Source organism: Pseudonaja textilis, chromosome 6, assembly GCF_049901715.1.
Source record: "Pseudonaja textilis isolate UNSWEBS1 chromosome 6, rPseTex1.2, whole genome shotgun sequence".
Lineage (NCBI taxonomy): Eukaryota > Metazoa > Chordata > Lepidosauria > Squamata > Elapidae > Pseudonaja > Pseudonaja textilis.
This window is the reverse complement of record NC_141995.1, coordinates 17,228,629-17,242,434: the sequence shown is the minus strand read 5'-3', so window position 1 is coordinate 17,242,434 and position 13,806 is coordinate 17,228,629. Positions and strand designations below refer to the sequence as shown.

Sequence of the window (13,806 nt, the reverse complement as noted above, 5' to 3'; positions counted from 1 at the left end):
CTTTTGCAATTACCTTTTGAGGCTTTCCCTCCTTATGGAGGGTGTCAATGATGGTTTTCTGCACAACTGTCAGGTCAGCAGTCTTTCCCATGATTGTGATTCCTACTGAACCAGACTGAGAGACCATTTAAAGGCTCAGGAACCCTTTGCAGGTGTTATGGCTTAATTAGCTGATTAGAGTGGGATACTTTGGGCCTAGAATATTGAACCATTCCACAATATTCTAATATTCTGAGATTGTGGATTTGGGGTTTTCATGAGCTGTAAGCCATAATCATCTCAATTATGACACATCACGGCTTGAACTATTTTGCTTTGCATGTAATGAGTCTATCTCATATATTAGGTTCACCTTTTAAGTTGCATTACTGAACTAAATGAACTTTTGCACGATATTCTAATTTTTGGAGTTTCATCTGTACATGAATGCCAATTTGTTCCCTAATATGTATTGTGTTGTATTCTATTTCTTGTTGTGCTACTTTTCTTTAAACCCAAGTTGTCTGGCCTCTAAAATTATATTGGATAGATTTGAGTTAGTGGCATAGAACATCACAATGTTTCAAATGCATACACTAACAGAAAATTTTATTTCATCCTTCCAAAGACATTAGCTGACAACTGGAGCTATTAAAATGCTATGCAGATTTATGTATCTGATTTTACAGGTCTCTTATGATCTAGCAAGTAAGGTATGCTCTCACGTGACTTTATACTTAAGTATGCCGAATATTTGCAGAAAATCTATTGCTGAACCAGGATATGAATACGTATATTAGATGTGTATTCAGCATAAAGCTTCCAATAGATAACCATAGTTTCTACTATACAGCAAATTATTTAAACAGTGTAGTGTAGCTGAAGCTACATCTTACCATCTACGTATATTTTGAGATGTGCAGTTTCGCCGTGTCTTGGGAAACAGATACACTGATTAGTCTGCATGGAGAATATCCATTGTGGCATTTTGAGACTTTGAAATAAATTTAAAGCAGCCGCCATCAGTGACAAAGTACAGTCACTAATGAATGAGGGCCAGGGACACAGAAGGCAGCCATGAGAAAGCATAGTCCTAACAGCTTTTCCGCCCCGAAACTGACTTATGAAGTAGCATTTCATTTGTCACAATATACGGATATTTCTTGACTTACGACCACAATGGAGTCCAACATTGCTATTGCAATGCAAAACAGTTGTTAAATGCATTGCACTACTTCTTACCACAGTTGTAAAGCGAACCACTGTGGCTGTTAAGTGAATCATATGGTTGTTAAGTAAATCTGAATTTCCCCCATTGACTTTGCTTGTCCAAACCAGCTGAGGAGGTTACAAATGGTGATCACATGACCCTGGGACAATACAGCTGTCATAACTACATGCCAGTTGCCAAGCACCCAAATTTTGATCATGGGACCACAGGGATGCTACGATCGTGTGACAGCCGGTCATGAGTCATGTTTTTCGGTGCCATTTTAACTTTGAACAGTCACTAAACAAAATGGTTATAAATTGAGGGCTACCTGTTCTCCCAATATTTGAAAAAAATCTTACTTGCCCGTAGAAATGTGTCCTACTAGCAGTAGATTATCTATAACGATTGCTCACCAGGGAAGTCAATACTACAGAAGTTCTGAGAAAATGATTTTGAAGTGTGAACAGACGATTCTTAACCCCAATCAAAGCCACAGATGAAATCAAAACTATTTTTTAAAAAAACTCTGTGCAAGTGTGTCTTAATAGACCAGTGGGTAAATGGTTTGAAGCATACGGAATGGCAGCCAGAGGTGAGTGGGTTTGAGTGAGTTCAGGTTCATGCCATGAAACTTTGACTGAAACTGCTTACATAAGAAAGAACTGGTCAAAACCTGGCAGCAAAGGCAAATACAGAATGCCAGTAACCACTGAGCATATCCAGAATAATGAAGTGTTGAATAGGTGAATATCCATCTTCCAAGGTCTTCTGCTTTAACAGAGTGTTCAGGAATCTCCTAGAAATCAGTTGTCAGCAAGTCGGCAGCTGCAGAGCTTAAAAACCTCTGATCTGATCAGGTGCAGCCCTTCTTAATGCTGATTAACGAATCTGAAGGCGTATGAATATGAAACAAGGTTGGTTTCTGCACAGTTAGTATTTGTAGCCAAAACTACTATGGCCTGAGTGTGGCATCATTCTGGCGTTTTTTCCTTATCTGGGACTAGGAAAAAAAAAAGTAAAGGCGAGAAAATATTTGTTGTTGAAATTAATTTGTAAATAAAAGCAAATTAAAATACCATGTAATTTAAGAGCTTCTGATAACCCTCTGCATATTGCTAAGCTACATCTCCCATCATCTCCAATCAGTTCACTATAGTATATATCAGAGGTGTCAAACTGGCATTGTCACGTATCGGGAGTTTTTTCCCCTTCGCTAAACCAGACAGGGATGGAACCAGCACATGATGCACCTGGCCCGCAGGCCATGAGTTTGACACCCCTAATATATATCATACACAATAGGCAGATATATCAGGAGTGGGCAACTATGACAACTTTACGACCTGTGGACTTCAACTCCCAGAATTCTTAGCTGGCTCAGAAATTCTGGGAGTTGAAATCCACAGATCATATAGTTGCCCATCCTTGTAGTATATGGTAACTGGCAATAATTAGAACTATAGCCCACCTAGAAGATCTGTTTGAAAGTACAATTTGTTCAGAATGCAATGGGTCTCATGTTAGAATAAGGTTGCCATCACCACAATATTGTTATTGCTGGATTGGCTGCTCAGAGGCCATGTTTGGGAAAAGCTTTCCTTCAGAGAAAAGCTTAGCCACCCTCATCACCTGGAAATGAGTGAAAATGCAAGTCCTGTGAAGGGCATCTGTATTTGCTATATTGATATTTGTTTATATTACTGACTTTTATCGTTGTAGCAAATATTCAATATGTCTTACAAATGTAAGCCACTGGGATTCCCTTATTATGTCTGCGTAAATAAAACTAAACCAACAACACTGCAAGAGGGGCAATAATTCTCAACTTTATATATTTTAAGCATGATTGACTGAATAAAGATTAAAGGATAGTTTGATAAGATACCAAGATATCAGCATTAGGGAAAAGAAGGCCGGGAGCATAACAGAAATTGAAAAAGAAAATAGGTCCTATCATATAAATGACTATTCACCACTCAGTTATTTGAATTTAAGAATATTTCCCTTCAAATCATTCCCCCAAATCTTTGAGCATTTCACGACCCTTTTTTATTTCTCAGACCGAATAATTATATTTGCTGAACTCTTACCGATTCGATGTATACTTTTTTTCTTTTAAAATTAGTCACTAAAGCAAGTTTAGCTTTTTATTAGGCCATTTTATATATTTTATTTGGAAAATGTAAAGCAACAATTCTGCTTGGTGCTGCCATAATCTCATACCCCTGCTGATTTCAAAGATCAAAAGATTTCAAATATTATTTTAAGTAAACTAGTGCAAATTTAGCCTCCTGCCTATTTTCTCATTCGTACCAGAAAGGCAAATCACAGTTTTTTCCAGAGCTGAGATTCTCCATTCAGCATTTAATCCAAATCAATTCCTCACCTATACTACCCTTCTCATTCACTAAAAGCCTGTTCCTGCATCATAAAGCCTTAATTCATGCGACTACTCACACTGAGCACCATTGTTCAGTATTAAAGGATCACTTAAAAGTCCAAATAACAGCTTTTGGGGGGTGGGAGGTGAGGGGGGTGAATTTCATTATGATTCAATCACCTGCACCAACTAGGCTCCAAAAGACAGCAGAGACACACTACAAAGAAAAGTGAAGTTGAGTGTGCTCTGTGACATGCATAGAAGCATTGGACCCTAACATTTAGTACAGTTTCATTTCCTTTTGGAAAAAGAACATAAGAAATTACCGTATATCAAGTTACATTCTTGGGCGATCTAATTTGGTGGTGTTTGTACAGAGTGTAGTTGCTGTTAACATCTGTTTGTTATCTGGAGTTAAGAAGGATTGAACTTGGAACCCATACGGATAGTCCTTGACTTACGACTGTTGAGCCCAGAGCTTCTGTTGCTATGCAAGGCAGTGGTGAAGTGAATCACACCCCATTTTATGACCCTTGCTATTCTTAGGTGAATCACTGCAGGAGAGTGAATGGTGCGGCATTAAGCGAAACTGGCTTCCCTAGTTGACTTTGTTGTCAGAAGCTACCTGGGAAGGTTACAAATGATAATCCCAGTGCTGTTGTAACTGTGAACAATCACTAAATGAATGGTTGTAAGTCAAGGACTACCTGTATAAGCAAAGAAACAGAGTAGGGAATGTTTAAATGTCCATGAGTAAGTGTGGTGTAATTTTCTCTTTTTAAATATTTCCAAGGCTACCATTGTGGGATTAAATTAGAGAAATCAGCACTGTCAGCATGAACTATTATTTGTCACCATATTGCTACTCGTTTAATTCTATTCAAGTCCTTACCAATTTCCACTGCAATATTTTAATCCACTCATCGGCTTCTACTCCAGTCTTTGCAAACATGTAATACGTTCGCATTGGAAATACTAAACTGTAAAATATAAAATTATAAACATTCTGTGTCACAAATATAAGGAAACCATAGTCATCTCCAATATGAATATTCCATTTTCCCAAAGAAACTGAAGCTAAAACTATTATTTTATTTATTTTAAAAAAATAATCCTACTTTTCTTCTTAGAAGAAATAGAAAGTAATTGAGGTAAATATTTGAAATTTGACCGAAGCCTTATGATAAATAAAATAATAGCATGAAAAAAATGGTTAAAAACAAACCAGAGAAAAACTTGTCAGCAATAAAGATGCATCCAAAGTGCTCCATTCAATGTGAATCAGAGATATTACCAAATGCACAGCCTTCCAGAGATGATACTCATCAGGCCTAATCAACATGCTCGGGTAAGGGCTCCAGCTTGGGGAAAATATCAAGCATCTCTACATTTTATTTCTGAGAAATAGCAGAAGGTATGGCTGCTTTTTTCTTTTAAGTACAGGTAATCCTCATTTAGTGACTGCCTCATTTGCAAACATTTGCAGTCATATTGGTGATGAAAAAATAACTTTACAAACAACCCTCACTTTTACAACTTTCAGCAAAGAAAGCTGATGTAAGATTATAAAAATTATTATAGTTTCTCTTAAAGGCTGCTTTGCCAAACATCTGCGTTATTGGTAACCATTGTGGTCACTATAAGAGGATTTCCTGTAAAATTGAATGCATATTTTGTTATAATTAAAGTAGATTGACAGAATTCAAAGAAAGTAACTCCACTGAGTTGAAACACAACTCTGGCCCAAGCCAGTGTATTCCAAAGGACAAGTAGGAACAAGTAAATTATGGAAGCTGCTGTTCAGCTTGTTTGTTAGGATGGCTAAAAATGCAGCTTTTTGTTTCAGTCTTAAGCAACACATACAGTATGTGCAAGTGGAGCTAAGCAATCAAATAACATACATGCGCATGCTGCTCTTTCCTAATTAAACTAGAATTCTTGGGATTCAAGCACAGCCCTTTTCTAAAGCTGTTCAGAAAAGAACAACAAAAGGAGAGCAGCAAGCAATTAGTTCTGATGGCAAACTGACAAATCAAGGAAAACCAGCACAACGTCTTAACTGAATTCATGAGAGATAACAGTAATTTGGTTAGCAGTGTGGTGAAGAAGAAAAGAAAACAAAGTTTACACAGAATAGCACTGAGAAACTGTTAAAGAAAGAAAATACATGCTAGGATACTCCAGAGTTGTACTTAAGCTTCAACTTACCAAAAGCAATTCACTTTTTCTTGGGAATAGTCAAACTGCACTGCTGAGCATTCAGTTAAATCAAGTGCTCTGATTGGCTCTGTGGACTTGAAAAAATGTTAGTTTTGAAACAATTGCTCTGTGTTATTATTTTTTTAATTTATTTATTTTTATTTGTCAATTGCTTACAAGATAATAGGTATAAGTAAAAACATAGTTATGAATACATGGATACATATAAGAAAAATTAAAAAGAAAAGAAAAGAAACAATAGGACAGGGACGGTAGGCACGTTGGTGCGCTTATGCGCGCCCCCTCGTTTAAAATTTAAAATATTTTAAAATATTTTAAAGTTTAAAATATCATTTAAAATGGTTACCCACCTTGCCCCCATCATAGATATCAGGTAAGAAACAAAACAGTAAATAAGGCCTTCCAGACAAAGATTATTTTGCACTCACTTGTGCAGGGGTGTCAAACTCAAGGCCTGGGGGCCAGATCTGACCTGCAGGGTGCTTAGATCTGACCCACAGGGCCACCCTGGAAACAGCGAATGACTGGCCTGCAGTGACTCTGTCAGCAAAAACAGAGCTGGGGAGGGGGTACATGTGGCCCACTTGAATTCCATTTTCACTGGCAGAGGGTTGCAGGAGGCCATCACGGCTGAAAACCGAATCCTTTTTTTTTGCTGGCAGGGTGCTTGGGCTGCCACAGGTGCCCCTGACACAAGTGACAGAAACTGGCCACCCCCACCTCAGCCCCCAAGGTGAAACACAACCCTGATGTAGCTCTCAATGAAACCAAGTTTGACACCCCAGAACTAGTGAGTTTGATTTAATACATTGCAAAAGACGTAGTACAACTGGAAGGAAAAAGACCTTAGAACAGGGGGTGTCAAACTCAAGGCCCATGGGCCAGATCCAGCCCATGAGGTGCTTAAATCTGGCCTGTGGGGTCACCCTGGAAACAGTGAAGGACCAGCCCGTGGTGCCTCTGCCAGTGAAAACACCTTGGCAGGGCCTCACACAGCCTTCCAGGCTTCGTTTTTGGCCATGACTGCCTCCTTTTGCCCTCTGCACGCAGCCACCTGACCTCTGTTTTCACTGGCAGAGGGGCAGCAGGAGACTATCGTGACCAAAAACAGAGGTTGGGAGCCAGTTTTCGCTGGCAGAGTGCTTGGACCACCTCAGGCGCCCCCGACACAAGTGATGTCAAGCTGGCTACACCCCCAAGGTCAAACACACCCTGATGTGGCCCTCAATGAAATAGAGTTTGACACTTCTGCCCTAGAAAAAGAAATCTAACATGGGTGGATTTTCCTTCTCCTCCAATAGCAATGAATGTAGTTTATCCTGCTATAGCTTTAGGCCGGTTGTGAGTACATTTCTATAAAGGAGGGGCAGCTCACATTTTTGGGCCATGCATTAAAATTGTTATTGGCCTCCAAAGCCCACAGGACCTGCATCTCATCAATTATGATGATGATACCAGTGGGCAGGGCAACCTCATTTTATTTTGTAGAGTTGAGGTGTACATTGCAAATATGATTAAACCTTGAAACCTTGAAGAGACTATTTTGGTGTCCAAAATGCCTAATTACTACACAAAAAGTAATTTTTACCACTAACTTTCAGGAAAGAATTTGGGGGCTAGGGAGGAATGTGCCGTCTGCATTTCCTGACTCTGCTATAAAAGAAACACAGTCATTGATAAATTAGAGGTGCCATGTATGTGTAGCCCATTAACTGAGCTGATACACTATGGAATAAAAATGGAAGTGAGTATGAAGTCCATCTTGCTTGGCACTGAGTTTCACAGTAGCTATTTTGGAAAGAGTATTTCCAGTACCTTGTTGATTGCTTTGTGTTAGCTCTCACAAGCAACAGAGTAAAACACAACTCACCGTCTGATCTTTGTAGTATTTCAGCTCATTCCTATGCAGTGTAAACCACCTAGTTTTCCAGTTCTAAAAGAATAAAGAGAAGGGAAATTGAAAAAAAATTAAATACAAAAGAAGGAACATGTACTGGGAAAAACACCTTCTCTTTCTTCCCTTCCTCACCATGATACAGGTAATTCCCGACTTACAACTACAATTGAGCCCAAAATTTCTGTTGTTAAGTGAGACAGTTGTTAAATGATTTTTGCCCCATTTTACATTGTTTCTTCCCACAGTTGTTAAGTGAATATCTGCAGTTGTGTTATTTAGTGAATATGAATCTGGGTTCCCTATCGACTTTGCTTGTCAGAAGGTTGCAAAAGGTGGTCACATGACCCCAGGACACTGCAACAGTTATAGAAATGGATCAGTTGCCAAGCATCCAAATTCTGATCACGTGACCATGGGGATGCTGCAATGGTTGTACGTGTGAAAAATGGTCATGAGTCACTTTTTGTCTACACTGTTGGAACTTCAAATGATCACTAAACAAATGGTTGTAAGTTGAAGATTACCTGCATCTAACACACATAGCATCTCCCATACTGGATGAGTGACTGTACATGGACAGGAAATGCAACTTGCATTAACAAGATAAAACAGAAACAGCGAAATAAAACCTACAGAGTAGCCTTCCCTAATCTGGAAGGCGCTAAACACATTCGTTTATCAGGTACATGATATGGAATCCATATCATGTATCTGATATTAACACAATTGAAAAAGTCCAGAAATATTTCACAAGAAGAGTTCTCCACTCCTCTACTCATTGCAGAATACCTTATGCCACCAGACTTGAAACTCTAGACCTAGAAAACTTAGAACTACTCCGCCTCTGGTCCGATCTAAATGTAGTATATAAAATCATACATTGCAACGTCCTACCTGCAAATGAATACTTCAGCTTTAATCATAACAATACAAGAGCACACAATAGATACAAACTCAAGGTTAATCGCACCAAACTTGACTGCAGAAAATACTTCAGCAACAGAGTGGTCAATGTTTGGAATACTCTACCAGATTCTGTGGTTTCTTCCCCAAACCCCAAAAACTTTAATCTTAGACTGTCTAATATTGACCTCACCCCCTTCCCAAGAGGCCTGTAGGGGGCGTGCACAAGCGCACCAATCGTGCCTACCATCCCTGTCCTATTGGTTTTTTATTTTTCTTATAAGTATCTATCTCATGTATTCAAAACTATATTTATTCTTATACCTATATCTTGTAAGTGATTGACAAATCAAATAAATACTAAAATACTAAATTTGGAAGGTACCAGGTTAGAGAAGAGTAAGTCGCACTGGAAAAAAAGGAAATGCAATGGAAGGATGGCTCAGAAGAACATTCTAGAAGTAAGGAAGACAAGGCAGGCAGATTTAGTAAGTGAAAAGGAAAAGGGTGTTGCAACCTCCTACATGACATGAGATGTGAACAGGAAAAGACAACAGATGAATCTACATGAAAAAGGAGAAGTGAGATTGAGGCCATACACGACTCAAGTGAGATTGGAGATTAGAGAAAAATTATCAGTAATCTTGCCAGTAAACACATAAAGAGCATGGAAAGAGGCTGAGATTGGTTACTTATTTCTCTGATTTGAGAATATTCAGAAGTCAATTCAGCCAAAACCTTGAACATACTGTAACTCTAAATTTGATAGAAAGCTGGATCTAAAATTAAGTCTTAATTATAATCAATAACAACTATTTTAATCACATAACTCAACCATTCAAAATAACAATCTGGATTTCTCAGCACTTGAAGTGAAAATCCAAGAAGTACCTCTCTGCAAGAAAATTGCATTTTAAAAATAAATATATTGTTTGCTATCTTTTCAAAATGAGCTACTAAAAGCAGCTTCATATGGCTTCTACTTCATACAGCTTTCATTAAGATAGTGTCCCCCAGGGCCGTTGGACTATAACTCCCATCATAACTATACTGGCAGCGGATTGTAGGGGTGACAGTACAATCTGCCTAGAGGCTGCTATACCAAGGAAAAGTAAGTTTCTTAACAATACAGCGATTGTTGGATATTATACAAACATGTATTCCAGATCCTATTTTGGTCACACATGCCCAATACAATTTTCAAGCTCTGCTCCTTAGCATGTTTGATTTTTAATGTGTAAGAAAATAAACAATAGAACAACTTTTAGATTGCTTACCTTAACTATTTTGCCTTGCTTTGTTAGATAACCTTCTTTAGTCCCTAACTGTAATGAAACACAGGAAAGTTTATTAGGATGGTTGAGAAGGATGTGGGGTGGGGTAAATAGGGGAAGGGAGGAGGCAGGTAGATCTTCATCTCAAACTTGACTCTTTTCAGAGTCTTGATGTGGCTGACACAGCAAAAGAACTTGGTGGTTTTCAGCTGTAATTGTTCCTTTTCTCTTATAAATGAGTTATCTGCTACCACTTCCCAAAAGGTTCATCTCAATGTACAACTATGCAAAATTTATTTTGCCAATAAATAGGTGAAATATTCCTCGGGAACACGTATTAAAGTGGGTGCTGACTATAATGTGCAAATATATATATTGTAAAGGGATCAAACATAAACACTAGCCAGCTGTTTGTTCATCAAAATTAATATGATTTATCAAATTCAATCAACATTCATATAAAACATCCAGTTAGGGCAAAATGGCTTATCTGCAATTAAGTGCATCATAAGGAAACCCAGCCATTCACTTAGAATATTGTATGAATTAAATATCCCATTGAACCGTAATATTGAGAATACCATATAATATAAACACAGTGGTTGTGTTTTGTTAACCAGGTTTAAAATTTGGACCATTTATGATCCCAGCCTTCATGTTCATGGATCTGTATGCTATAAGTTACATTAATAGCTGAAGGGAGGTGCAATCACTCAGCAGTTAAAGATGCTGAGCTGGTCTGCTGGAAAGCTGACTGACCAAGTTCAAGACACAACCACTTCATGATGGAGAAAGCTCCCATTACTTGCCCCAAATCCTGCCAACTAGCAGTTCAAAAACATGTAAATGAGAGTAGATAAATAGGTACTACTTTGGTGGGAAGATAATAGCATTCCGTCTCAGTCATGCTGGCCACATGACCATGGAAGTGTCTTCAGACAATGCTGGCTCCCTTGGCTAAGAGATAGAGATGAGCACCCCCACCCTAGAGTCAGACATGACTGGACAGGGGAAACCTTTCCCTTTTCCTTTAATTGCTGAAATGCACCATTTGGAGGAAGAATTTTTTCTCACTAAGACCATCTTTCCCAAACTGATGCCTTCCAGATTTGCCAAGTCTTCAAGTCCAAGAATTTTCAGCCTGGATGCTTTCTTCTAAAGGATTCACTTCAGCTCTAATCAAAATCTTGTCCTAATTCCATAGTAAACTATGGAAAGCTTTCTTTTCTCCAACCAATTGTCCAAATAGGAACTCACCGATGGAGCATTGGGAATGAGGTCAAGTTCTGTTCTTCCTGACTGCATAGCCGTGTGGACTCGCACAGATTCATAAATGGAAGGCTCTTCTACTTTCTTGGGATATGGATGTTTCAATACAATCAAAGTCCCTATAAGAAAGAAAACCCTAAGTATCCATAAAAGTGAATTCAGAGCCTTTTCCCTTACATAACAGGATGTCCCAAAGGTGCCTTTTAGGAAGCAACTGGACTTCCTAAGTTTGCTTTGAAGACATTTCGCTTCTCATCCAAGTTCATAAACGCATGGCACAACATAGGAGAACAAACCCATCAGGACAAGATTTAGGAGTCCATATGCATTTAAAAGGCAAAGGCCACTCTTTTGAATACAGCAAAATCCACATTTTGGACAGAAGGACTGCTGGTTTGAAAGAGGGATCAAAGAGCCCATTTATATCAAAATTAAACAGCCCTCTTTCAACAGAGGGGGAGGGATATGACATCATCTATCTCCAGTCTACAACACAGTCCTTTCAGCAGTTCCAAGAAGGCTTCTCAAAAAAGCATCTTTAGGACAACCATGACCTAGATGACTGAGAAGATCCTTAGATACGTAACAGGATGCACGCAAAAAAAAGAAAGAAAAATGATCTTAAAAAGCCATTACAACGTATCACTTACTATACTTACCTAGATCTAATCTAGCATCCTGCTATATAAACATTAAACACTTCGATAACTTAACAAAATATCAAAACATATTTGTCTATTTTTGTTTTACATTTCTCCCTTTATCTCAGATTCACCAAAAACCTACTGAGATCTCCTTCAGATTCACCTGAGCCCTATTCTGGACTTCAGCCTCACCAATCTAAAAAGTACAATCTGCAAAATATGTCAACCTACAGGGAAGTATCCCTGCACTTTGACGTATTTTGGCATGGACTTTCTTCCCAGCTAAATAATAAATAAAGCCCCAACAAGGTGCAGTACATTAGATACCTTACCTTATCCTAAACCCTAAACAATGTACTACTTGCAGAACAGACTACCAGGAAATCTTACAGTTGTCGGGTAGTTAGGAATTGAACAAGCAACCCAGAAAAAGGTAGTGACCAGCCATTTCTAGATTGTTGCCAAGAAAACTACGTGGCATCTCCATGAAATCACCGGCTGAATTTGACTCAAAGGACACCTTGCTTATTATAGAGTCCTCGATGCCCTCTAATCTTGGTTCTTCGCTTGCAGACATTTTGTTACCTGACATCAGCAGTACTAATGAGTGTGGACTTTGCTGCCTGTGTATACACAGTAGTTTGCTTTGCAAATGTTTGGCAGGGGCGGGGAGAGGGGGGGGGTATCCTTAGAAGTTCCTTGATTAGGGTACTTTTTTCTGCTTGATTGTCTGGTATTACTCCCTGCTTATCTGGGTGAGGCTGTGTTCTGGTAGTTTTGTTTCCTTTTTAGCTTTTTTATTGTCTCTTTTGAATGGTGTGTAGATTTGGTTTATCTCTGTGTATCTTCAATGACTGATTTGTCTCAGCATGCAGGAATTCCCTCTCATTTTTGGATTTATCTTGGTCTGGTATGCTTACAGTCTCTCAGTTGAAACTATGGTTAGGTCTGTCCATATGTTGTGAAATTAAGGATGTCATGTTTTTGCTTATTTTTTAATAAATATTTTAAATGTTCCTTTTTAAAGTGTTTTTAAATTTTGCTTCATATTATAAAGGCTAGGGTTAGGGTTATAATAGAATCCTCAAAATCAAATGAAATAGTTGATATTTCAAATAAAATTATCCATTATCTGTAACCACGAAAGAGTTTCATTCCAGATTGTTCTCCGGCCTATGGAAAGAGAAATATAATCTATTGATGCAGGATCCAATTTGGGTTGGTCACCAGGACCAGAAGTTTTGTCTTCTGATCTTTTGGATTTGTGCTAGAGCCCATCTGAAGAGAACCGAAGTGATTGCCACACATTGGATCCTGCAACATTATTCTTGGACCCTTATTAAACCTACTCTGTGGAGTTTGGGCTATTATGGTATTTGTTTTTTCTGGTCTTAACTTTTCATTGCTTCATATAGAAAAATAACATGGAAGGCAACAAGTTTATAGGTATTATGAGGTCCAACACCTATCTCCCAGCTGGTGGCACTTTCCATTTTAAGAACATGAAAGGAGTTTCACAGAGCCAGCAGAATCTGATTTCGGAGTTGGTAAACCATAGGCCAAGTCTATCATTCAACACTGGAGATCAAATTCACTATTATATAGTGTGAATTTCTTCACTGTTAACAGATATAACAGATGGCAGGATAGCAGGTGGTGAAGAAAAACTACAATAAGGTACAAGGTGCATTAGAAATATTTAAAACTGAATGAACAGTAAACTATAAGGTGGAGATTCCTAGATAATAACATATAGTATATCTAAGATGCAAGCCTTGAGAAACAATTTCTGTCAGTTAGGACTGGAATAGATGACCTTTCTAAAAGAGTAAGGCTGTTTCTATGGTTCTTGAACAAATAAAATTCTAATGGATGATACCATAATCAGCAAATGGTGGGATGTTATTACTTTAACTAGGCAATTTATATCACTATTCATAGGATATCAAGTGGTTTCCCATTCAAACATGAACAGCAGTTAAATCTGCCTTGCTTTAACAAAGTTGGTATTGAAAGCTACTCCTCAA

The 13,806-nt window shown here is 38.3% G+C and overlaps 1 protein-coding gene across 1 annotated transcript in view; it reads right to left on the bottom strand.

The window, feature by feature from the left end:
• Positions 1-571: 571 nt before the first annotated feature.
• The window catches only part of DAPP1 (dual adaptor of phosphotyrosine and 3-phosphoinositides 1), a 35,924-nt gene continuing 22,689 nt past the window's right edge, over positions 572-13,806 (bottom strand). Inside the window, exons 5-10 of the mRNA XM_026698289.2 lie at positions 11,124-11,254; positions 9,870-9,917; positions 7,663-7,725; positions 5,781-5,866; positions 4,465-4,552; positions 572-2,192 (exon numbers count right to left, since the gene is read on the bottom strand). Coding sequence (XP_026554074.1) covers positions 2,145-2,192; positions 4,465-4,552; positions 5,781-5,866; positions 7,663-7,725; positions 9,870-9,917; positions 11,124-11,254 — 464 coding nt within the window. The 3' untranslated portion in view covers positions 572-2,144. The remainder of the gene's footprint in view (positions 2,193-4,464; positions 4,553-5,780; positions 5,867-7,662; positions 7,726-9,869; positions 9,918-11,123; positions 11,255-13,806) is intronic.